The sequence below is a fragment of the Alexandromys fortis genome, unplaced genomic scaffold, assembly GCF_014885135.2.
Source record: "Alexandromys fortis isolate MF-2015 unplaced genomic scaffold, M_Fortis_MF-2015_v1.1 scaffold_85, whole genome shotgun sequence".
NCBI lineage: Eukaryota > Metazoa > Chordata > Mammalia > Rodentia > Cricetidae > Alexandromys > Alexandromys fortis.
Window position 1 is genome coordinate 2,670,119 of NW_026067975.1, and position 26,102 is coordinate 2,696,220.

The 26,102-nt window shown below is 38.8% G+C and overlaps 2 protein-coding genes across 3 annotated transcripts in view; both read right to left on the reverse strand.

The window, feature by feature from the left end:
• The window catches only part of Xrn1 (5'-3' exoribonuclease 1), a 96,592-nt gene extending 87,631 nt beyond the window's left edge, over positions 1–8,961 (reverse strand). The window contains exons 1-3 of the mRNA XM_050157293.1: positions 8,773–8,961; positions 3,917–4,149; positions 1,907–2,004 (exon numbers count right to left, since the gene is read on the reverse strand). Coding sequence (XP_050013250.1) covers positions 1,907–2,004; positions 3,917–4,149; positions 8,773–8,847 — 406 coding nt within the window. The 5' untranslated portion in view covers positions 8,848–8,961. The remainder of the gene's footprint in view (positions 1–1,906; positions 2,005–3,916; positions 4,150–8,772) is intronic.
• A 2,395-nt stretch (positions 8,962–11,356) lies between these two features.
• Atr (ATR serine/threonine kinase) overlaps positions 11,357–26,102 on the reverse strand; it is a 105,814-nt gene continuing 91,068 nt past the window's right edge. For both annotated transcript variants that reach the window (XM_050157271.1, XM_050157270.1), the window contains exons 42-47: positions 23,925–24,075; positions 20,585–20,741; positions 20,320–20,473; positions 19,020–19,171; positions 14,247–14,352; positions 11,357–12,670 (exon numbers count right to left, since the gene is read on the reverse strand). In XM_050157271.1, coding sequence (XP_050013228.1) covers positions 12,497–12,670; positions 14,247–14,352; positions 19,020–19,171; positions 20,320–20,473; positions 20,585–20,741; positions 23,925–24,075 — 894 coding nt within the window. In that variant the 3' untranslated portion in view covers positions 11,357–12,496. The remainder of the gene's footprint in view (positions 12,671–14,246; positions 14,353–19,019; positions 19,172–20,319; positions 20,474–20,584; positions 20,742–23,924; positions 24,076–26,102) is intronic.

The following is a 26,102-nucleotide window of genomic DNA, read 5'->3' on the forward strand; positions in this document are numbered from 1 at the left end:
GAAAGTGCTTTGCTTTTAGCCACTGAATCATCTTCTAGATCCTGAAGTGTATGTATGTATGTATATATGTATATGGCATGTAACTTTAATTAGACTGCCAACAATAACTTTTATTGTTCATTTATATATTAATAACTTGTATTGTTTTCTTTTTTAAAATAGTGTCTATAGTCCAGGTTAGTCTTAAACTCACTATAAGCTATGGATATCCCCAAACTTCTGATCTTCTGCCTTTATTTCACAGGTCCTGGAATTACAGGAACGCACAACCACACCTGATTTATGTTGTGTTGGGGAATGAACCCAGGATCTCATGTGAGCAAAGAGTGGGCTCTACCAAATAAACTATATCCCACTCCAACAACTAGATGTGTATAATCAGGTTCGTAGAAGCAAGGGTTTATATGGAGGGCAAAGGACAACCTGTGATTGGCTGGTTCTTCTTTATATACCATCCACCCCGATTTTTTATTTTTTGATCAGGATCTTTATGTATGGCTGCCCTAGAATCTGCTATGTAGATCAGGATGGCCTCAAAGTCACAGAGATTCTACTACCTCTGCTTCCCAAGTACTGGAATTAAAGCTGTGTGCCACCATGCCCAGCCACCTTGTCTTTTGAGACACAGATTCTCATTGAAACCTGGGACTCAATAATTAGGCAAAACATGTTGACCAGTGAGCCCCAGGAACCCCTCCAACTCACCTCCCCAACAAGATTACAAGTGTGCTCCACCATACCCAGCTTCTTATGTGGGTGCTGGGGAGGGAACTCAGGGCCTTTTATTTGTGTGATTAAGAACTCTACTGACTGACTTATCTCTCAGTTATTACACACACACAGACATATGTGTATGAGCCACGTGCGTGCAGTGCCTTGGAAGCCAAAAGAGAGCATCTGATCTTCTAATACTGGAGTTACAGACAGTTGTAAGCTATCATATGGATGCTGGGAATTGAACCCAGGTCCTCTGCAAGAACTATCAGTACTTTTAACCACTGAGCCACCTCTGTAGCCCCAATACCTCCTATTCTTAACATTAAAAATTATTTTAATATGGAAAGTGTGAGCATATATGATTATACCATAAAAAAACTCAAGATGACCAACAGTCAAAGGCAATACTATCTTAAACTATATCCAAGAGAAACTGCTTATTAAATTGAGCAATGTGTATGTAAAACAACCACAACAACAATAACAACAAATCACTTGTTTGTATGGAATTTAAAAAGTTCCATTTAAAATTTCTGTTCAAAATAAAGGACTATAAAGATGCCAGTCAACTCTCTCAAGCGTATCAAGTAGAGTGATGTATATAAAGTTAAACAAATTACTAATAATTTTTATATTTATGCCTTTATTTTATTTGTGTGTGTCTATGTCAGAAGATAATTTGCAGGAGTTGGTTCTCTCTTTCAGCATTCAGGTCCTGGGAATTGAACTCAGGTCATCAGGATGGACAGCAACTGCCTTTATCTGCTGAGCTACTTCACTGGCCCTATTTTCTTAAAGTCATAAAAATCCTAGATTCCTTTGGGAGGCAGAGAAATAAACTCTCTGGATTAAAAGAATGGGTTTCTTATCCTGAAGCCAATGGGTAGATATAGAAACTTGTCTATTTGATACCAGTAACTGACCAGAATAAACTGAAAGTCCCCGTAAGTTCCTTCTAGGTCAGGTCAGGAAGTCTAGAGAGCTGGCAATGTCCTCTCCGTATCTGCTTATCAACACCTGAAAACGCTACAGTGGATCTTTTTACAGGAACCTTCACAACCAACATGATGAGTAGACAAATGTGAAAATATGGCTAACGAAAGCCTAAGAACAAAGAGTCTAAAAACAAAAACACATTAAAAAAATGTTCAATTTCTATATTAAGTCTTTAGACTATCTTTCAGCTTACCTGGCGTGATACAGTTAGAGTCAAATCTGGCTTCTGTAGGAAGCGTTTCTCCCTTTTCAATTGCTTTTTTAATTTTGTCTTCTGCCTCCTTGGCTGACCTTAAAAGTCAAAGAGAAAAAATATCTTACATTTTGTAGAAAATAAATGTATCACACAACTATTGTTTAAAAGATTTTTACACAAAACACTAATTTGTCAGCCTTAAGGTTCAAAACTATACAATTTTAAGGATTACAATAGAAATGAATAAGCCTAGGAATTCTTTCTTTTATTTACAAAATTGAGGCTTTTTTTTAAATAGGAAGACTACAGAAGTTGGACATTAAAATAGTAAAAAGCACACAAATCACTACAATACTTGAGTAATTCTAACACATATATAGCAAATTTATTCCAGAAACAAGGTCAAAGGCTTTAAGTGTCAATTGTTGCTATATCTAATTATACCAATTAATGATTTTAATAATTTTCCTAATAATCAATGATATAAGTAGATAAAATATAACAAAAATAATGCCAGGGTTTAAAGATTATACTCTACAGAGGAGGGAATACTGAATAGCCATGTTTAATCTAGTTGCAATATAGAAACAACTATTAAAAAAATCTAAGTAAAGATAATGACACACTAAGCTGAGATACTAGATTCTAAAAAGATGACAAAAAGAAGTATAACTCAATCGTAGATGTCAGGAATAAAGACACAGGAGTTCAAATGACTCTTGGGCTTTGGGTGGTGCAGCTAATCACACAGTATGGTAGAAGGAAAGAGAAAAAGAGTTGCTTTGTGGAGGATGAATTCAGTTCTGAAAATGGGAAGCCTTCTGGTATCTAGGCTACCCAAAAGGAGACAAGTGTTACAATAGAAAAGGAACTTGGGGGTGTGAAAAATACCATAAAGATAAAATTGGGAGTCATTAGTAGAGACATAGTAACCAAAGTCATTAGATGTGATTACTCGGCGCTGAGAGTCAAGGAAATTAACTTCAGTGATAATTTAAGAAAAAAAGAAGCAGAGAAAGGGAAGATGACAAAAGTCCAACAGTACACAAACAGAGCAAAGCTACATGAAGGTCAAGGAAAGAAATTACAGAAAGAAAGAAGGATCAGCACTGTTGCTCACTGTGGGTGGAGGAAGCAATGAGACTCAGTCTTTGGATTAGGACATAAGCCTGTGATCTTGTAAGGAAATTTCAGTGGTACAGTATGGATAAAAACCAGACTCAGAGCGAAGACAGCAAGCATTAAAGTATGAAGCTGATGGGGAACTTTCTAGGAAATATGGGACTCCTGGTGACAGCCTAGCATTTAATATACGGTTGTGGTAGTTCCAATGGCTTGATTGGTCCTTAATCCCCAGCCAGAGTCTGTACTTCTGATACTGAAAAGGTTATGAAGTTAAAAATAGAGCTGGAAGGCCTCCCTGAAGTTAAGTTTCTAGAAATGAGTTGATTTTTGTTAGTTAGATAAAGGTGGGAGGAAGTCTGATGATACCGGCATGTCAGCTGAGTCACTAGGGCTGTTGGGGGTGAGGGTTCAGCAATGATGGAAGAGTGACAAGATCGATACCAACACGTAGTAACATTCAGGAACCGAGAAGCAAAGAGTAGGGTATCCATTTTGTCTAATGTAGATCTAGAAGACAGAGCTAAAATACACTGACACCTTCTGGTGGCTGAACTCTAAGGAGACCAGGCTGGCTTTGCTCATAAATATTGGGATAAAGGCCTGAACCATCAGCATCCTAATCTGAGTTTTTAGGCTAGTGGCTCCCTAAACTACCTCCGAACTATCAAAGCAAAATTTGACAACCTGGACCTGAGAGCAGAATGAACTTTACATGAAGCCCAACACAAGCTTTGAGACGTAATTCGTGAGAATTACTAGTTTATGACTTGACTAGCCAAATATGCTAAGTATAGAGTACACCACTTACTTTGAAGATTTAAATAGAAAACAAATATGAATGGAAGATGCACTGTATTATGTCACCTGTTTTAAATGATTTACCTAAAACGCCTTCCACGTTGCTGGTTCATTTTTGCTCGAGGAGCCACACCATCAACAGCCATAAAGAACACTTTTCTAGGTTTAATAATTCGAAATAACACCTCCAAGTAGTGAAAAATGTCAGTAAAGATTTTGTCATCTGAAATTCTGAAGTGAACATCATCATCATTTGGATGGGAACACTGATGAATAATTCCATTCATATCCAGGTACAAATTATCAAATTCTGGAATCTAAAAAGCAAACAAACAAATAAAAAAACAAAACTCCAGATTGTTAATTATCATAACTATTTTAAAGCCCGGCAAACGTGATTCTTCAATGGTTCAAAACAAAAATAAAACAAAAAACCAAACAGGATGATGTAATGTCTTCTGCTTAGAGAAACTTGAGGGGGCCTCTCCCAGGGAACCCAAGTTTGGATCCTGGCACTTTCTTTCATCAGGCTGTGCACAACCAACCATGTCTCCAGTCCTAGGGGAATCCAATGCCTTCTTTTGGCCTCCTCCGGTACTACATGTATGTGCACAAACATGCAGACACACATAACATAAATATATATACAAAATAAAAAATAAATCTTAAAAAAAAAGCGAATAAACAATCATTGTTGAATAAAGTAAGCAAAGGAAAGTAAACAGGAGCAACTAGTAATGCAAAAGGAAATTATGTACTTATATAATGTATGGCTTGACCTAACTTACTATGAGGAAATAATCATTTATTCAAAGTAAGAGTCTCAGGAAAACAACAGAGAAAGCACTTAGTTAATATGGCACTCAAAATATTAGTTTCCTCCCTGTTTGTTACTTGGTATCTCAAAGTCTCAATTTCGTCTATAAATGGGAAAATAATGCCAATTTATATCAAAAGGTTTTATAAAAGAGTATTAAAGGTTTAACAAATGATTTAATGACTTTTGTATTTGGTTCACTGTTTTTTTTTTTTTTTTTTTTTTTTAATTTTTCGAGACAGGGTTTCTCTGTAGCTTTGGTGTCAGTCCTGGAACTAGCTCTGTAGATCAGGCTGGCCTTGAACTCCCAGAGACCCCTCCCCCCTCTGCCTCCGAGTGCTGGGATTAAAGGCGTGCGCCACCACCGCCCAGCTTAGTTACATTAGTTTAAGAGAGCATTCAAGACTTATTATTTGTTTCAAGAATCTGAAAATACCAATCGACCTCATTGTAAGCTCTTGAGAGGGAAATAATTTATACAGAATGATTCCACTTCTTTAGGAGACTAAATGTGTCACAACGCTAAGGAACAGTATTAAAGGCAGAGTAAGGAAGGGAAATCGGCCCTAAAGGGCTCCAGCTAACAGATGGAAAGGGGCACTGAAACAGTGCAAGTGCACGTGACATTTCCACACAGAAGAAACATTTCTAACACTGAAAGGAGGGGACAGGGTACTTGCACAGCCATCAGAAAACAAAAGACTAACAGAATCTCCAAAGGCAGTGGTACATGTATCTTGTTTTCTTAACTACTCAGAACATGCAAACAGGAGGATTGCTTGAGCCCAATAATTCAAGATCAACCTGAGCTGCTCCAAGGTGGAAGAGTGTGGTGTGTGTTGATCTCGGGCAAGGAAAGCCCCACTCATAAACAAACACTAAAATGGCTATGTGAAAAATGCATTCTTTCAAATCTATATGAGGAAAAGATGAATCCTACCATGAATCCTAAATTATGAATCCTGGAAATCCTAACATCTGGGAGACACGGACAGAAGCAAACAAGCAAACAAACAAAAAACCATGGTAGCTTGTTTTGCAAGATTCCTTGACTCTAATTCTTCCTAACTTTTATTGACCATCATCTATTTCCACTGTTCCTTCCATGGCAACATTTACTTTATTCTGTGACAACATTTTACTCTTAGCCATTTCTCCTTAGGGTATACTGTGCCCCATGATGCTCACTTGGAAGGTCAGCTTTGCATGTATAGGAGTATTGCTTTTCCTTCTGATGACACTTCATTACCCCCCACCAGACAGGGTTTCTCTGTGTAACAGCCCTGGCTCCCTGGAATTCGCTTGTAGACCAGGTTGGCCAGGCATAGGTCACAGAGATCTGCCTGCCTGTCTTCCAAGTGCTCGGATTAAAGGTTGGCTATCCAGCTAGTCAGTCTTAAGAAGAATACCACCCCCGCCCCCGCTGGGTGGTGGTATAGCCTGGTCTATAAGAGCTAGTTTCAGGACAGACTCCAAAGCTACAAAGAAACTCTGTCTTGAAAAACCAAAAAAAAAAAAAAAAAAAAAAAAAGAACACCCCTCTCCACCCGTTTTACATACTGTTATCGAATTGGCTAGCACAGTCTTTTTTGAAACTAACTCACAAGTTCATCAGCTATTTCTTCCTCTTTCTCTTATAACCCTGTCTAGAGTCTATTGATCATTTGCTGTCATCTAGCAATATTTAGAACCAGTAACATGTGAATACTGTATCACATGACTTGTAATTGTTTTATAGACTTTAAACTTTGTAATCTAGTTTCTCTTTGTATTTTCATGTGAGGATTAAAAGACTGTGCTGATACCAAATCCTCTCCCCACTTCCCAAATCTATTCCTTCCATCCTGTCCCTCAGGTCTGCTCCTGCTCATCCTGCCACCCACACAGAGGTCAGAGGTCAACTCTGGGGTTTTCCTTAACTGCTTCTTCACTTTATTTTTTGAGACAGATCTCTCAGTGACCGTGAAGTCCACTAGTTTAGCTGGACTAGCTGGCTAGAGAGCCCTTGGGATCCACCTGTCCCTGTTCTCTATTATCTAGCAATATTTTGAACCAGGAACATGGGCTACTGTATCACATGTCTTGTTATTATTGTTTAATGGAGTCTCCAGAGCCGGTGTTACAGGTACCCTATGCCACTCCCAGTTTTTATGTGGGTGCTGGGCATCAGAACTTCGGTCCTTCTTCTTCAGTCCCTCCTTTTAATAAAGTATTTGTGGAAGGTATTACTTTGATACACCAAGTCTCTATTTATTTATTTTATGTGTATGGGTGCTTTGCCTGCATGTATATCTGTGTTCCATGCTCTGGAAGTGCAGTTACAAACAGTTGTGGATGCTAGAATCAAATCCAAGTCCTCTTTTACAATTTTTTTTTTTTTTTTGGTTTTTCGAGACAGGGTTTCTTAACCAGAGCTCTCAGCCCTCTCTATCTATCTATCTATCTATCTATCTATCTATCTATCTATCTATCTATCTATCTATCTATCTATTTTGAGTTAGGATCTCACTGTGTGCCTCTGGCTGGCCTTAAACTCAGAAATCCACAAGACTTTGCCTCCTAAGCACTGGGATTACAGATGTAGGACACCAGGCCCTGCTGTAATTTTAAAGCAATCCTTAATTTTAATTTCAATCTAATATGAAACTCTCAGGAAATCCGTCTGGCTGTTCCTGTCATAGTGCTGCTTTTCGTGACTGTATTGTTTTTGCAATGAAATTCCTCAGGATAGAGACTGAATTTTTTTTTCCCCCGAGACAGGGTTTCTCTGTAGCTTTGGAGCCTGTCCTGGAACTAGCTCTTGTAGAGAACTCACAGAGATCCTCTGCCTCCCGAGTGCTGGGATTAAAGGCATGCACCACCACTGCCTGACTGCATGATATTTAAACCAAATAAATGACTGGCCAAAGAGTACAGAATAAAAATATATTGAACATTTTAGATACTATCATATATTTATTGATCAAAGTTCCAGAAAAAGAAAAACAATTTAATTGTGTCCTTTTTCACTCTTCTCCCTGGCAATAAATATCTAAATCTAACTTAACCTACGTCTCAAATAAATGAAGGACAAGTTAGCACTTTGGAAATTTTTATAAGCTTGTTTTCCATATGCCAAATTTTATTCGACCTTAACATCAAAAGAATTCTTTCCAGAGACTGAACTCTATCGTTATCCTTACAAGTGTTATGATTTTTAAAAAATGCTGTACCTTAAACAAAACAAAAATCCCATATAATTGACAACTCTTAGTACTAATAGTTATACTTATCACAAGTAATTCAATTAGCTATGCAAATTTCAAAAACGAGGGTTTTTTTGTAAATCAAAGTCATCAAAGTCATTCAGTGTGACATACTAAATTATCATTCAATGTCTAGCTTACCTATTAGAACATTTGGTTTATCTCCTCTGTTATTTAAATATGTGAACATATTCCAATATAGAGATATACAAATACACACTTTTAGAGCTCACACAAATGCTGCTGTGGGGTTATTATACACCAATTATTGGTAATAATGTTTCGGGTTTTGCCACATCAAAGCCGCTAAGCACCATCCCCCGCGGGGGGCCCCCCCCATCCCTGCGCTCCGTCTAAACGTTTTGTTCCTCTAGACAAAAGGGGTAGGGATGGGTACTGTTTGGGAGCTAACAGAAGTATCAAAGGTATCACATCTATCGGGCCAGGCTATGGGGTTAAATGCAGCTCTTCACAGCTGGAGTACTAGGCAATTCCACCGCAGGGACGTTTGTTATTGTTTGCACACAGGTCTGTTGCTTTGCATGGGAGACCCGGGAAAGCACCCCACTCAGCATCGCAGCCTGAGGTGAAGCCAATTGCGACTCCCAGGAGGACAGGGGGCTCCTAAAAGCCTCCTCACTAAGGGCTCCTTCGGAAGTCGCGGAAGGCTCTCCCGGGGGAGCTCAGACCTGCCGCAAGCACGGATCGTACCTGCCTCTACCCGACGCGGCTCACTCGGAGACCGCCAACCCTTGGTCCTCCCTCTCCTCCTCCTGTCCGGCTGCTGACCGGCACCGGAGGGAGCTGGTTGGCCCGGGTCCCACACAGCGCACAGGCCCGCGGGCCCGCCTCTTGCACCGCGGCCTGTGCTCACCCACCTGATGCTCCTTCACCACTTCGCTGAGGCAGGGATACCGCTCCGAGATCCATCGGTAAAACTTGGGGACTCCCATTTTGACCGTCGACACTAATTCCAGTAGGTGCAGAAACGAAACCAAACGCCCCGCCCGGGCCTACGCCGCCGCCTCCGGCCGTCGCTCGGAGGATGACAACACAAGGTCCGCCAGACCATAGAGCAAGCTGCGGGCCTAGAGGGGCAGGACGGTGTCGGTGGGCGGGGCGTCTTGTCTACCTCGCCGCCTTTCCGTGCTCGTTAGTGGCGGCACAGGACGTACGACTGCTGTGGTAAGCTCAATTTGAAGATACAGATTGGCAGAGGTGTGGACTTGCAGACAGTTGGGAGAACGTACTGGTTAATTTTATGTCAACTTGACACTTGGGAGAGTCATTGGGAAGAGGAACCTCAACTGAGAAAAATGCTGTCTCCAGATTGGCCTTTGGGAATTTTTTTTTTTTTTTTTTTTTTTTTTTTTTTTTTTTTTTTTAGTTTTTCGAGACAGGGTTTCTCTGTAGCTTTGGAGCCTGTCCTGGAACTAGTTCTTGTAGACCAGGCTGGCCTAGAACTCACAGAGATCCGCCTGCCTCTGCCTCCCGAGTGCTGGGATTAAAGGCGTGCGCCACCATTGCCCGGCTGGGAATATTTTGATTAATGATCGATGTGGAGGACCCAGGTCATTATGGACTGATGCCACCCTTGGTCCTCCGGTATGAGAAAGCTGAGTGAGTGAAAACGCCAGAAAACAGCGTTCCTTCGTGGTTTCGATTCCTGACGCACGGAATCCATGTTGGACTGTGATGAGGAAGTGTAAGCCAAATAAACCCTTTCCTTCCCAAGTTGCATTTGGCCATGTTTATTACAGCAATAGAAACCCTGAGTAAGAGAGGGTGTTGGACAATGGATTTTGTATTGCGTCTTGCCCTTATGGGATGGCTAAACTATTTTTCAACATGGACTGGAAAAGTTTCGGTTAGTTTGTGAGGGGAGTTATTTTCTTTCTTTTTAAATTTTATTTATTATGTATACAATACAGTGTGATGCCTCCATGTATGACTGCATGCCAGAAGAGGGTGGGTACCACATTTCATTGTAGATGGTTGTGAGCCACCATGTGGTTGCTGGGAATTGAACTCAGGACCTTTGGAAGAACGGTCAGCGTCCTTAACCTCTGAGCCATCATCTCTCCAGCTCCCAGGGGAGTTATTTTCTTAGTAATGTAAATCTGCACTAGAGCTTCTTTTAAGAGCAGTTTCCCAGCGTTTCAAGACTGGGTTACTCCGCTTATCCTCAATTGTTGGTACCCTGTTTCAAAACAGAGAAACCCACAACAACAAAACAAAAACAAAGAGGCTGCTGTGGCCCAGCACGCCTATAAATTCCAGCACTTAGGAGGCATACAAGGATCAGAGGTTAAAGGCCATCCTCAGGTACATAGCAAGTTCAAGGCGATCTTAGACAACATGAAAGCCTATCGCAAACCAAAAACTCAAAAAGCATGGTGTAGCATATAAGTCTTTATCTCAGCACTTGAAGGATGGAGGCAGATCAGGAGTTCAGGGTCTTCTTCACTTACACAAGTTCCAGACTCTATCCTACATGACAATCTGTCGCAATCAAACATGATGAAAGCCACCATGAACATCTCTGTATCTGTCTCTATCATTATGTGACTTTCATTATGGTAAGTACTTTGGAAGTTACTCAAGTCTTTCCTTTGGTACTGCCTGTCTTCCATGATTAGGATATGGACAGCATCCATCTTTAGTCAAGAGAACCTTCTGTGTATGTGACTTCACTCTCCATGCAAGGACTGTTTAGAGAATATAGAAAAGGCTCACTCTTGTGCACTTTCTCTTCTCTTTTTTCCTTTTCTTTCTTTTTCTTTTGTTTTTTTGAGACAGTGTTGGGATTAAAGACTTGTGCCACCACGGCCTGGCCACTTTCTCTTCTTAATGTCTACAAACTCACACAACAAAATTGTTTTATTCTTTATTGATCCTATGTAGCCCTGGCTGTCCTGGTACTCACTATGTAGATCAGGTTAATCTCAAACGCAAGGAGATCAACTTGCCTCTAAATCCAAAGTACTGGGATCAAAGCTGTGCACCACCACCCCAAGCTTGTTTTATTTTTAAGATGTTTCCAAATCTCATGACCTTCACACAGGTTACATTTGTAAAAATATATGATTTTGCTTTGGGAAATGAAAATCAGGTTGAATTATTTAGATGATAAAGCACTAAACATTGACTGACCTTCTAAGAGATTAGATTGTCATTTAGAAAATGATCCTTAAAAATATAGGAATCAATACAGAAAATATATTTTTTCAGTAAAGAAAAATGAAGTTATATATCATTTGCAAGAAAATGGATGCAAGTGTAGATCATTATATTAAGTGAATTAAGTCAGTCTCAGAGAGATTACATTTTCTTTCATTTGTGGTTCCTAAATTTTATATAGCTACTTCAAATCATGTACGTATATGGGACATGAAAGCAGAAACAACACTGTCAAAAGGAACAAAAGAGACTGAGGCAGAGAACAGCAGGAAGTATGGGAGGAAGTTTTCAAAGTATATTATATATTTGTATGAAATGATCCTTATGTAATCCAGTACTGTATGTAACAAATATATATACATCAGTGCAAATTAACTATTTAGTTTAAACATGTCTGTATGAACAAACCACCAAAATCAAATTAAAATAGACACACATGCACCCCCAACCCATATAACCCCAATCTTGTTACTGAAAACAAGATTGCCTTATTACCCTGACCTTAACTGTTAGCATCAAGGTGTGAGTAGTAAATGGTACGTTCCAGTTTCGACATTCATGGCTTCTGGCTTATTTGTGTTTTACTTCATTATACATTTACTCATAGGAGAAAAAGGGCAGAGTTCTATATAGCAGTTTTCCATTCATCTGTAATAAATGTATTATTTTGCAGTTCTTTTCATTTTAATCTATAAGAAACTGTACAGAAAACAAACACATTAAAAAATTTAGATTTTAAAATCTTAAGAGAATTTTAAGTATTGTGTTTTCCATCACTACTGTACTGTGTATTTTCACATACCAACCATGTGGTAGTGTCTTTAAAATTACAGAATGTTAGGGCTGAGCTGTGGCTCAATGGTAGAACATATACCTAGCATAGTTCAATCTTCAGTTTCACCAAAATAATTAAATAGCTGATTTATTTTTCACATTCATGTTTCCTGAGTCTCTCTCTTGGTGACATTTTCCTGTATACTAAAAGCTTTATGAAGTGAATTAATGATGTGCTATCATTCCCTACAGGGCAGAAGAGGTAGCTCTGTGGACCGGTCCAGTCTAGTTCCTGCCCACATATAGCCAATATAACTTGTTGCTGTTCAAATGAAACCTTATGCTAACACTTTGAAAAGGAAATTTATAAAACTACAAAATGAAATTAGGCTGGCTGGTTCCTTCCAATTACATTGTTTTTTGATCATGAGAATACAATGTTCTCTCTAGGTGAAATATACAAGTATCTACTAAGAAAGCAGTGTTGAACCAGAATTGAATCCATAATTGTTAATACAATCACAGAGAAATACTAGTTTCTCTAAGAATATAAGTAAATGTGTGTTGTAATTTAGACTTAAAGACATACTTCTGATTAATAACACAGGAATTTTAGATTATTAATATAGTTTTTGAAATAATTTTATTTTACATATATGGGGTCCAACCAAGGTACATCTGACATAGCAAGTTTTCATCAGTAGCTTCTTGTATGAGGTAATGCACCTGTCCTTCAATAGATAACGGCAACCCTGTTACTCTATTTTGGGTCTTGATTACACCTTGTAGTCGTTGTTCAATGTCAAGAACATGGGTTTTGGCCTAAAAAATACAGAAAGTCATTAAGGCTACAGACCCAATAACAAGTACTGTTAGTAATTTGGAGCTTCTACTTTTTTCACTACTTAATGTTAACACCGTTTAACAAAACTATCCCATTTGATTAATGAAACCCAGTTAACTTGAGATGCTGGCTTTGATGTTTACAATGATTGACATCTGCTAATGGACTTGTTTCTATACTAGGTAACTCTGCACATTACTGTTGGAGAATATTATTTTCAGGTGTGTGACTTTTGTTTACACTGCATTTGTTTAACTCTGTGAAGCTGTGTTACTGTGCCTGTCTAAAACACCCGATGGTCCTAACGGTCAAGAGCAAGGATAGGCATGGCTAGCAGGCAGAGAGTATAAATAGAAGGCGAACTCTGGGAGAAGAGAAGGATGACGAACAAGAGAAGGAGAGGAGGACATCAGCGGCCAGCCATGGAAAAAGAAGCAAAGAAAGGTATGCAGAAATAGAGAAAGATGCCGGGCAGTGGTAAAGCACGCCTTTAATCCCAGCACTTGGGAGGCAGAGGCAGGCAGATCTCTGCGAGTTTGAGGGTAGCCTGGTCTATAAGAGAGAGTTCCAGGATAGGCACCAAAGCTACAGAGAAACCTTGTCTTGAAAAAAACAAAAAAACAAAAACCAAAAAAACAAACAACCAAAAAAGCTGACAAGAAACAAGCCAAGCTTAGACTGGATATGTGATTTATTTGGGAGTTCGGTGGCAAGTTCTCCAAAAAGTCAAAAGAGCACAACATTACACAATCCACCAGTTCCAGAAAGGTATTAATTTAAAATATCTGTTTTGAGAACTAGGGATGTAGCTCAGTGGTGGGATGCGTGTTTAGCAGACAAGAGACCCTGGGTTCTATTCCTTTCTACTATCAGAAACAAAATAAAGCAAACAAAAAGTAACCTAGGGCTGGAGAGATGGCTCAGAGGTTAAGAGCACTGACTGCTCTTCCAGAGGTCCTGAGTTCAATTCCCAGCAACCACATGATGGCTCACAACCATCTGTAATGAGATCTGGCACCCTCTTCTGGTGTGTGGGAAGCAGAATGTGTACACATAATAAATAAATTAATTTAAAAAAAAGGAAAAAAAAGAAAAAAGTAACCCATTTTGAAATGTTAGCTCTTAAATATTTGAGTGAAGATTCTAATGATGGTAACAATGCTCTAATGGCTAATAAATTTACATTAGTGCACGCAAATGGAATTTTAAGTAAACTACTTGGAATTCTTTACAGCTTCTTAAGAAAATGCATACCAGAAGCAAAATTAAAAATGGTATTATTAGAAAAGTAATTTTCAGGACAAGGACGAAGCCTGGTGGTGTTGAAATTAATTAGAACAAGTACTTAGCATACACAAGGCCTTGAGTTGAATCCAACATCAAAATGGGGGTAGAGGAGAAGGACTCCTCAATGTATTTCTGTCAACTCTAAGGTTGTAGCTAATTTTAGATTCCAAAGTAATTAATATTTAGGTCACCAACAATATTTGGAATCAGATCTCATTTAAAGAGAGAGAAACTATTCGCTTATGCCAAGCTGAAGCTTTTACGAACCTTTTCATTGACAACTTCCCCTGTTTCGTTCAGTGGTGCTTTGGAATGTCCTTTCACTGGTTTACTCCATTCCACGAGAGGATCGTGTAGAAAAGTCTTTAAGACACTAAAATTGAAACAGATATAATATAGTAATAAATTCTTTACCTTTGCAAAAGAAATCTTACTAAAATCAATATTTAAAAGTAGAATAATCTGGGCAGTGAGGGTGCACGCCTTTAATCCCAGCACGCAGGAGGCAGAGGCAGGCAGATCTGTGAGTTCAAAGCCAGCCTGGTCTATAAGAGCTAGTTCCAGGACAGGCTCCAAAGCTACAGAGAAACCCTACTTCAGAAAAAGAAACAAAACAAAACCCAAAACAACAACAAAAAGTAGAATACACAAAGAATAGGAAGTTAAGGTAATTACAAGTTCTAGGATTATTCTACATCTTCATATAGTTTATGTGAAATTATTTTGGGCGGTAGAGGGGTAGGGGTCAGGGAAATGTAAAGAGGTAAGGAAGAGTCAGGTGTTTTTTGAGGAGTAAGATGAATTCTGTGTGACATCTCAAGATATATACTGTTACCTGTTAAATGAGTATTTATTAACTTCTGCTACATTCAAGGAATATACAATATCTTCAGTTACCATACAGATTAAGCTCACTCTCTTCTGTGCTCTAGACATCAACTTCAACTACCTATGGGAAACCTGTTTAGATATATTACAGATATCTCAAACTATATTCAAAACAAAATTCATTGTCTTTTCCTAACTATTTTTTTCTGTATTCCTAAAGCAGTAACAGATGTCATTTGCAGTCTTGCCCTGGATGAAAAATAAGCTATCATTCCTTCATTTTGTCCATCTGTCATCCAGTTTCCCCTTCTAAACCTGTACGGAATCTCCATACTACTCCACCTAGTATCTACTACTGCTGCACTACTCTGTAACAGTCTGCTACCCTGAGTTTTCTGCAATGCAGAATGGATAGTTTTAGTTCCTCTTCCTCTACTTCTTTTAAAACATTTCCTTCTTGGCCAGGCGGTGGTGGCGCACGCTTTTAATCCCAGCACTTGGGAGGCAGAGGCAGGCAGATCTTTGTGAGTTCGAGGCCAGCCTAGTCTACAAGAGCTACAGAGAAATCCTGTCTTGAAAAACAAAACAAAACAATTTCCTTCTTAAAACTTGCTAACCTTTTACTTCTCAAAACACTTTTCTCCTGTGCTTGGTCACTTCAAAAGATTATCTTGACTTTACTAAAAAAAAGTGTTGTGTATAGGCTCTCTTAATGATGATTTCCTCTGGGTGAAATGTCCGTTTATCTGTGTTTAACAGAGTATTCTACTATAATGTCTATAATTCTGTTTTTAAAAACAAAAGATAACTTTAGAAATCCTTTAAAAATCTGCTTTTCTGCCGGTTGAGGTGGTATACGCCACAGCAGGAGGATCATGAGTTTGAGGCCAGCCTGGGCTACACATTAAAAAAAAAAAATCTACTTTTCTGAACAGGGGAGGTAACTCAATCAATAGGTGCTTGCTGCACAAGCCTCAAGACCTGAGTTCCGATCTCCAGCACCCGCGTAAAAGGCCAGAAGCACCAGCACTGTCTGTAATTCAGCTGTGACGAGGTGGAGGTGGTGCTGACTGGCGCTCAGTGGCCAGCTAGTCTAACCAAATCAGTGAACTCCATGTTCAGTGAGAATCCCTATCTGAAAGTGGAAAGCAATTAATGAAGATAGCTGATACTGATCATTAGCCTCAACATGCACAACAATAAATTAAAAGTGAAAAACTAACTGCCTTCTCTCTCCCTCCTTTTTTATTTTTTTCGAGACAAGGTTTCTCTGTATCTTTGGTGCCTGTCCTGGAACCTGCTCTTGTAGTCCAGGCTGGCCTCAAACTCACAGAGATCCGCCTGCCTTTGCCTGCCACACCACTGCTCCGGCTGCCTTATCTCTTAAGATCAACAAAATTCCCCTTGCTCCATCTACTACCCGTTGATTAAACCCAGCAATTAGCTGAGTTGCTGATGTAGAGGGAAAACCTGTAGTTATCCACAAAGTAACTCCTTAGAGCCAATGTAGCCCAGTAGGCTTCAGGACAAGAGCAGCGGTACTTCTGTAAACTAGCAATCAACACCAGAAATAAAACTGATAGAAAAGTTGTGTGTGACACGTATGGAGGGCAGAGGACAACCTCAGGGGTTGGCCCTAAGGTGCCTTTCACCAAAAAGGGTCTCTCATTGGCCAACTTTGCTATGTAGGCCAGACTAGCTGGCTAGCACACTCCAGTCATCTGCTTGTCTTCACTTCCTGTCTCACCACTGATGCGATTATAGGTGCTTGCTACAAAACCCAGGTAATATGGATCCTGAAGATCTGAACTCAGATCCTCACACTTGTGAGGCAGGTGCTTTATGGACTGAACCATCTCCCAAATAAGGAATAAAGCTTAGGAAAAAGATTGTGCATGCACACACAGTACAGATGCCTAGGGAGGCCAGAATCGTGGATTCCCTTGTTCCCTTGGACTTAGAGTTACAGGCAGTTGTTAGCTCCCTGACATGGGTGATTGGAATTCAATTTGGGTCCTCTAAAAGAGCAGTATGTGTTCTTAGTCAATGAGCCATCACTCTCCCCCAGGAAAGCAACTTTTAGAAGTGGTTAAGGGCACTGGCTATGCTTTCAGAGGACAATTCCCAGTACCAATCATGGCAGCTCATAACTGCCTATGATTCCAGTTCAAAGGGATCAAACACCCTCTTCTGGCCTTCATAGGCACCACAAACACTCATGTAGTGTGCACAAACATATATCCAGACAAATAACCATTCACATAAAATAAAAATTTAAAAAGTGAGAGAAAATATTTCTTGATCATATATGTCAGAAGGTTCTTGTATCCATAGTAAGTAAAGAAATCTTACAATTCAAGTATAAAAGACAACCCATTTAAAAAACAGGAAAAGGAGACATGCAAAGTGGTATGTATCTATAGTTCTAGCTACTAGAGATGCCGAGGCAGGAGGATAGATTGAGTCCAGGAGTTTAAGGACAGATTAGGTTAACATAGCAAGACACACCCAAAACAGAATAATATGCTAATGATTTGAATATATATTCCTAAAAAGATATACAAATGCTAATAATGGAACAAAAAAACCAATGCTGAACATTCATGGACATTAGAAAAATATAAATTAAAACTACAATGGAATACTATTTCACCCCCAGTATGATGATTTAAATAATAATGACACCTTCAGTGCTGGTCAAGAGGTGGAGAAATGGAAACTCACATACATTACTAATGGAATTATAATTTTATAGCTGCTTTGGGAAACTGTGATAGTTATTCAATGTACTGTGATTCCACAGTTCCATCCCAGGCATACACAAAAGAACTGATAATATTTGTCCACATAAAGCTTTTGCACAAAATTCACAGCCATGCTATTCATAATAACCAAAAGGTGGGACCAATACAAAAATGTCAATTAGCTGATGGTTGAATAAATAAAACACTGTATCATTCATATAATAGAACACTACTTTGGTAATTAAAAAGAATGAGCCTGGAAACCACTATGCTACATTAAAGAAAACAGACTCAAAAGGCCACAAATTATGTGATCAAACTGATATTAAATGTCAACTATAGGTGTAATGGTCTGTCCTGCCCCTTTAAGAGACAAGCCCCACTCACTCCCTCCCCTGTCCACTGCCTAAGTAGGCAGATCTTCCTTCCATTTCAGGCCTGAGCTCTCTCCCTTTCTGTCTTTATCTCCAAGAGGCAACTTAAGCCTCATTCCCTTTTCCCCACTTCTCCCCTTCCCCCACTCTGATTCTCTCTCTTTCCCTCCCCCTACCTCTCTCTGCTCTTCCCTCTTCTCCCCTCCCTTCCCTTCCCTAACTCACTAAATATTCAACCTCATTCTGCATGGTGTGCCTATCCTTCTAGGTCTCTCACCCACCACGCGGGTCCATGCCTAGGACCTGCAGGCCATTCGGGGGCTCCCTGCCTGGGCTGGCTGCCTTCATGGCCCGCAGTGGTTGCAGTAGCTCGGGGAACAGTGCCATTTTACTTAAACCATTACAATAGGAAATCCGGGATAGGTGTGGATTAGCGGAAATGGAAAGGAGTAAGAAGTTGAGCATGACTGTTAATGCTCCAAAAGTGTCTTATGGCCGGGCAGCAGTGGCGCACGCCTTTAATCCCAGCACTCGGGAGGCAGAGGCAGGCGGATCTCTGTGAGTTCGAGGCCAGCCTGGTCTACAAGAGCTAGTTCCAGGACAGGAACCAAAAGCTACGGCAAAACCCTGTCTTGAAAAATCCCCCCAAAAACAACAACAACAAAAAAAAAACAAAAAAGTGTCTTGTGGGTGGGAGAGATGGCTTAACTGTTAAAGGGTAGGCTCACAACCAAAAAATAAGTTTTGTATCAAAATATCTTAAAATTAGAGAATGCAAATGGATGAATAATTATGGGACTTTACAAAAAGACAATAAAAACTGGAGTCTTTTTTTGGGGGAGGGGCACACGTTACTGCATAGCAATGCCTGGCCTGGAACTCAGTATGTAGATCAGGATGGCCTAGAACTCGCATGATTCTCTCTCTTTCAGTGGGACGACAAGCATGAACCATCATTCCAAGCCTTAAGTTATTATTTTTAAAAATATACTTTAGCTAACATGAAGTGGTTTCCATATAAAGAAAATGTATTAAGGGATCAGTATGTACATTCAAGGTCACTAGCAGATTATATACAAAGCACAGATGATTACCTCATTAAAGGTTCTCTCTGATCCCTCATCAGCCTTAGTGTAACTTCACATGCTCTTCGAAACAGACCCTCTGTTCCCATAGGACCCATTCCATTAACCATATTATGAGTCAGGCGAAATGGTACAATTTCTGGAACTTCAAAAGTTTCTCCCTTAAAAACAAATAGTTTTATTATATGGTAATAATAAACATAAAACCTTTGTGCAAAGAATTTGGAACTTCATGTCTAGATTCCTTTAGGAAAGAGAAAAAAATATCATCCAAATATTTATGTAATTACATGAGAGGCATCTCTTGAAAAGAGCCTTATAACTGTGCTCCCTTTTGGGCAATTTGAAACCATGGATTCATCTTAGATAAAATCAAGAAGATGAATGGATTCAGATTCTACAGCTTAGTATATTGAATATTGCTATAACAAATATTTATGCATTCAATATTTAGTCTCAATAATAGTATATAACTTTTCCCATGTCTTTCTTTCCTCCTCTTTCTTTTCTTTTTACAACTATCACTTTAAAATAGGAAATAGCCACAGACTTTTCCCTCAGATAGGGAAGAACAACTTAGTCCAGCTGTTCATTTTCTGACATTATTGATGTCTCTTCCATAATTCTTTTAGCCCTCTAAACAGTTATCCTAAATTCCCCTTTTGTATAGTCTGATCTATACCATTTATATTTTTTTCTTTTCAGCTGAGTCTATGAACTTTTTCATCTTCCTTTAATAGCTAATGCAACCCAAAAGATAGGGTCAAAGAAACCGAGATGACCTTCTAATCTTCCTTGAGAACTGTAATTGTAGAAAATTACAGAAGTTTTTAGAGATGTATCCAATAGCTTTTAATTTGCTCTGAAGGACCCATCCTGGTACTATTTGTTATAGCTTTTAATATTTAATTTGCTAGGGCTTGAATTCAGAGCCTAGCAAATGCTAAGTGCACCAATGAACTATCTCAGCCTGATACTTTTTCTTTAACCAGGATCATTCTCATATATTGTCAGATTTGGAAATATTAAACAATCTGACTTTATGAAAGTAGTGTTTGTAAAATGAACTGATCTGCTCATGTTTAGGTAACTAGTAACTAAGTCAGAACTTAATTCTTGCTAGCTTTCATACATCATTCTTCCAAGTTCTCTGCTTCTTAAATAGCTTTCCTAACGGGTTCACTGATGAAAACCAGTCAAGAAATGGCCAGGTTATGGAGTTGTAACTAATAGGTATAGCTAGGGAGAGCAATATTAGGGGAGAGAAAATTCCAGGGAATATATCTAGTTAACTGAAATCACACCATACCTTATTAAAAAGACAGTTGAAGTCTACATGTACACATTCACCAGTAAAAGAATCAAAAAGAATGTTTTCACCATGACGATCTCCAAGCCCCAGGATATAGCCAACCATTGACATGACTGCAGTAGAACGGCAATATGCAGATCTACTACTGTACCTAAAGAAATACAATGCTTGTCAAATACTTTGTGCCAGATTTAGAAAAAAAAATCAAAGTTTTAAAATAAACATTCAACCATAATAATGTATTATATTCTTGGTAACTTGCCATGATGTAGGATCAGGGAATGTTCTCAGAAACCACTCATGAAAAACAGGAGGGTGCCTGGGCAGGAGTAATTCCAGGAAAACTTTGCGTTTTTCAGATAAAGCCGCTGACTTTGGTAGCATACACTGGCGAAGCTCCTTTCCTGTCATATATACTCCTACAAAGCATAATAAATAATTTTTGTTAAAATATGAAGTGTCAGGTTTTGCTCCAACTGAAAAGAATGGAAAAATGCCAGTTATGCATCTAAATGGTTATAACTTGATAGCATAACAAAATAATAAACTTTATTATTTATCTTTAGTATTTATCAATATTTCCATTGATGAACATCAATGGAAACAAAAAAATATGATCAAATAACTCCAGAATATAAGATTCAAAAAAATTAAGGTGATCACTTTGGGCTGTGAAAATGCTGCTACCCTTACCAAAATTATAGTAATCTATTTGATCAGGATGTCATATTGGGGTAAGTTAAACGACCCGTTAGAAGGACACACTGGTATTCTGAAATAATTTAAAGCTAGTCTATGAAATTCTTGGGTTACTGTGGGCTCATTGAAATAGGTGTGGCCTTGTTGGAGGAAGTATGTCACTGTGGGGGCAGGCTTTGTTCACTGTCTCAGTCCACTTCCTGTTGTCTTCTGATCAAGACGTGGCCAGCACAATGCCATGTTCCCTACATCATGATAATGGATTGAACTTCAGAAACTGTAAGCAATCTACCCCAATTAAATGTTTTAATTTATAAGAGTTGCTGTGGTCATGGGGTCTCTTCACAGCAATAGAAACTCTAACAAAGACAGTTACCATTACTACTGTTATTTAAATCTAGGTCTCATTCTGTAGCTAGGGGTAGCCTGGAACTTAAGAAAGTTATTTTGTAAACCAGGTGGTTCTCGAACTTTTGGATATCATTCTTCTGCATCCTGAGTGCTGATATTACAGGTTTGTGCCACTATACCCTAAATGTTTTTGCCTCTGTTTTCTTTTCTTTTCTTTTTTTTTTTTTTTTGAGACAGGGTATCACTATGTTGCTCTAGATAGCCTGGAACTCACTATATTAGACCAGTTTACCTTAAACTCAAAGAGACCTGCCTGCCTCTCCCTCTTGGGAGAGGATTAAAGGAATTCAACCATGCTTAGCGTGTAACTAATTTTGTTTGTTTTGAGACAGGGCCTCACTATGGAGCCCTGGCTGTCTTAGAACTTACTACGTAGGCCAGACTGGCCTTGAACTCACAGAGATCTACCTGCCTATGCCTACCAAGAGCTGGGAATAAAGGTGTATGCCAACATGCTTAGTGCTGGCATGTAACTAATTCTTAAGATAAACTTTAGACTGAAAGTCATCTGGATACAATTTCTTATAGACAAGCATCTGATTTGAGATTTTTAGTCTCTTTTGTTGTAGGGTTCTACTCATAAGATGAATCCCTAACATATGAATGAGTTTTTTCAGTTCCAGATGTCCATTCACCATGTGAAGTTTAACTAGTTATTTAGATTGTTGGGCTTGTTAATAATAACAATGAAATGATCTATAGAATATGCTTAGTTTAATACCCACACTATAGTACTAATCAGTACTAATTGTTATGGACTATATTGTGTTCCTTAAAAAAAGTATGTTAAATAGCTCGGTGGTAGCACATGACTTTAATTCCAGCACTCAGGGGGCAAGAGACAGGAGGATCTCTGTGAGTACAAAGCCAGTCTGGTCTACAAACTAAGTATCAGGATGGTCAGGACTACATAGTGAGACCTTGTCTAAAAAACAAAACCTTCCAAAAATTTGTTCATTTATTTGAAAACATGGTCTTTGCAGACAGAACCAGGTTAAGAAAGAGTTTATTAAGGTGGAATTATAATTCAATAATTCAAGAACTGGTATTATTGTAGTAGACAAAACGAAACTCAGGCCAGGGAGATGGATGAACTGCCTGCTTTATAAGCATGAGGATCTGAGTTCAGATCCTCGGAACTCATGTAATGCTGGATGCAGAAGTGCATGTTTATCATCCCAGTGCTCCCAGAGCAAGATGGGGGTAGAGACTGGAGAATTTCTGGAAGTCCAAGGCCATCTAGCCCGGCCTCTGCAGCAACAAGAAACCCTGTCCCAAAGAAGGTAAAAGGTGCAGACTGACACTCTAGGTCATCTCAGACCCCCACATGCACACTGTAGTTCTGCCACACTTGTATATATGAACACATGTACACAGATTTTAAAAAAGATAAGGATTAAAATATATTGTATACATGTATGGAATTGTTAAATAGTCAACTAAGAAAAAAAAGAGGCATGTTTGGAGGTGCACATCTGTAGTCCCGGCACTTTGGGAGGCAGAGGCAAGCGGATCTCTGTGAGTTTGAAGCCATCCTAGTCTACATAGTAAGAGCCTATATCAAAAAGAAACAAAACAACAATAACAGAAAATAGCTATGTAACAATACAGAAATCTGATCAGTTATTTTTCTCTATTGTAAAGCTCCAATGCTTTTTCTCTTCAAAATTAACAAGTAACTCAGGAAAAAGGATTTGAGACCACAAATGACCCGTTTCTTACCATACTTTTGCCTTATTTTTTTCTTTTAAAATTTTGAGACATAGTGTCATTCTGCAGCCATAGTTGATACTAAACTCATAACCATCCAACCTTGGCTTTCCTGAGTGCTGGGATTATAGGCAAGCAACACCACACTTAATTAACTTTGACTACTAATATTAGAACCCATTTACAATCATTGCCTATGACATCAATTCCTATGGTGTTTGCTAGTTAGTAATATTCTATTTCCTCAGTCCTGCATTTATCTATTACAATTTTAATATAAAAGAACTTTTTCTATTCACTTATGAAAGTATTTGTTTATATCAGTATGAAGGTATACTTATTTTATTTCCTGGATTATAATTAATAACTATCAATATTATTTTTGCTCAAGTTACTTCAAGTTAGGCCAGTCTTCTAATCTAGCCAAATACTTTCCTTTCTCTGATAACAGGAAAATGCTCATATTCATAGAATATTTACTTATTTGCTAAAGGCACATGAAATAATTTAAGAATTGCTAACAAATATTTTAGAAAAATAAAATATTCAGGTTTTTTTTTTGTAAGCAACCTCAAAAGTTTTTCCCATTGAAAAAAAAGAGTTCAAAGGAAGGAAGAAAAGAAAGAAGACCTTACATGCTTTTGTATATAGAATATAAAGTTCACTAGGTTTAAGTAAAATATGTGCATTATTATGATAAGGGAGTATTACATTTGTATTTCACCTGCTTGTTGCTAATAAATCCATAGTATACACTTCTACTGTAAAAATGAATATAATACCCTTTTCTTTATATATTTTGGTAAGAATAGGTCTCAAGCCAGCAGTGTTGTTCACCCATTCAATAATTCCACATTCATCGTTCAGTGGAATAACTGCATATGTTCGGATATGAAGTTCTCTTCGACGTGATTCTGCATCTTTTCTTAGACTCTGTGAAAAACATAGAAATGAAAAAAATAGAATTCAAATTCATGTTATGTTGAATATTGTTCACTTCCTAGGAAAAGTGCTGATGGAAGCCTTTAATAAATAATTCTGAAAGAGGAGGAAGCTATAGAAGCTATAGGGTCATGTCCCTATTCTACTTCTTTTCTTTCTTTCTTTCTTTCTTTCTTTCTTTCTTTCTTTCTTTCTTTCTTTCTTTTTTTTTTTTTTTTTCTTTTTTTTTTTTCCGAGACAGGGTTTCTCTGTTGCTTTGGAGCCAGTCCTGGAACTAGCTCTTGCAGGCTGGCCTCGAACTCACAGAGATCCAGAGATCCGCCTGCCTCTGCCTCCTGAGTGCTGGGATTAAAGGCGTGCGCCACCACCGCCCGGCTAAAACCACTTCTTTTTAATTCTTCACTATGAATGTAACAGAATACCATATTTGAAAGACAGTAAGCATAACCATAACAACAAAATACTATTTTAGTTTCTCCTGCATTACAGATATTATTAATGTTAAGTATTTAAGCACAGATATTGATGTTTAATTTTATCTAAAAACTAAAAGAAATCCTTACTGTTATCTTCCTAACACTGAAAAAGTCATAAGGAATCATACTATCTACTTAAAAAAGCCTAGGATAATCATCAGGTAAGCTTTATCCAGCAATTGATGGGGGCAGAGGCAGAGACCCACAGCAAAATATTAGGCAAAGCTTAGTGAATCCTGGAGAAGAGGGCAAGGAAGGACTATAAGAGAAAGAAGGGTCAAGATATCACAATAAAATGGCCAACAGAATCAACAACCAGTTGATACAGTGACCCAACAGACAGGAAGTCTATATGGGTCTGACCTACACCCTCTACATACATGTTACAGTTGTCTACCTTGGTGTTCCTGGGGGACTCCTAACAGTGGAAGCGGGGGCTGTCTCTGACTCTTTTGCCTGCTTTTGGGACATTTGCTTTTCTACTGGCTTGTCTTGTTCTTCCTTGATATGAGGGGAAGTACCTAGTTTTATTATAACTTGATATGCCATGATTGATTGATATCTTTGGACCTGCCCTCTTCTGAAGGGAAAAGAGGAGTAGATCTGGGGGAGAGAGATGTGGTGGGGGAGAGGGATATGATGAGGGAAAGGCACTGGGGGGAATAGAGAGGAAACTGCAGTCGGGATGCAACATATGAGAGAAGAATAAGTTTTTAAAAAAATTATAGGAAAACCTTATTAATGCATGTAGTATCTGTGTATATACAGTTTAAATTCTCTTGTCTAGGCTAACAATGCTCCCCTCCAAGGGGAAATGGTGGAATATAAAAAAAAAATTATAATAAAAATATAAGAAAAAAGCAAGAGTTGTATGATGTTAAAATTTCCCTCCCTCCCTCCCTCCCTCCCTCCCTTCCTTCCTTCTGTTTTTCGAGACAGGGTTTCTCTGTGTAGTCTTGCCTATCCTGGAACTCACTCTGTAGACCAGGCTGGCTTCGAACTTGCAGAGATTCATCTGTTTCTGCCTCCCAAGCGCTGGTATTAAAGCTATGTGCCACCAGTGCCTGGCTTCATAGTCTTTAATTTTAACAGGTTTATTTAAAAGTTATCATCTGGTAGAAAGCGTTATGTCTCATTTGATGAATCCTGATATATCAGGTATGGACAAAAAGTAGAATGTTTAATTCTGGAACTCTTTGAAGGAAGTTTAGCACATTTTTCTAACAATTAGCCTGTTTCTCTCAGAAACATGATCAACTGACCAAAAAACACCATTCAATTCCCAGCACTGAGAGGTGGAGACAGGAGATCCAGACTACAAGGTCACCCATGGCTACACAGCCAATTCAAGGACAATCTGGTACCTCAAATTAAAAAGTAAAAAGAAGGAGCTGGGCGATGGTGGCGCACGCCTTTAATCCCAGCACTCGGAGGCAGAGGCAGGCGGATCTCTGAGAGTTCGAGACCAGCCTGGTCTACAGAGCTAGTTCCAGGACAGGCTCCAAAGCCACAGAGAAACCCTGTCTCAAAAAACCAAAAAAA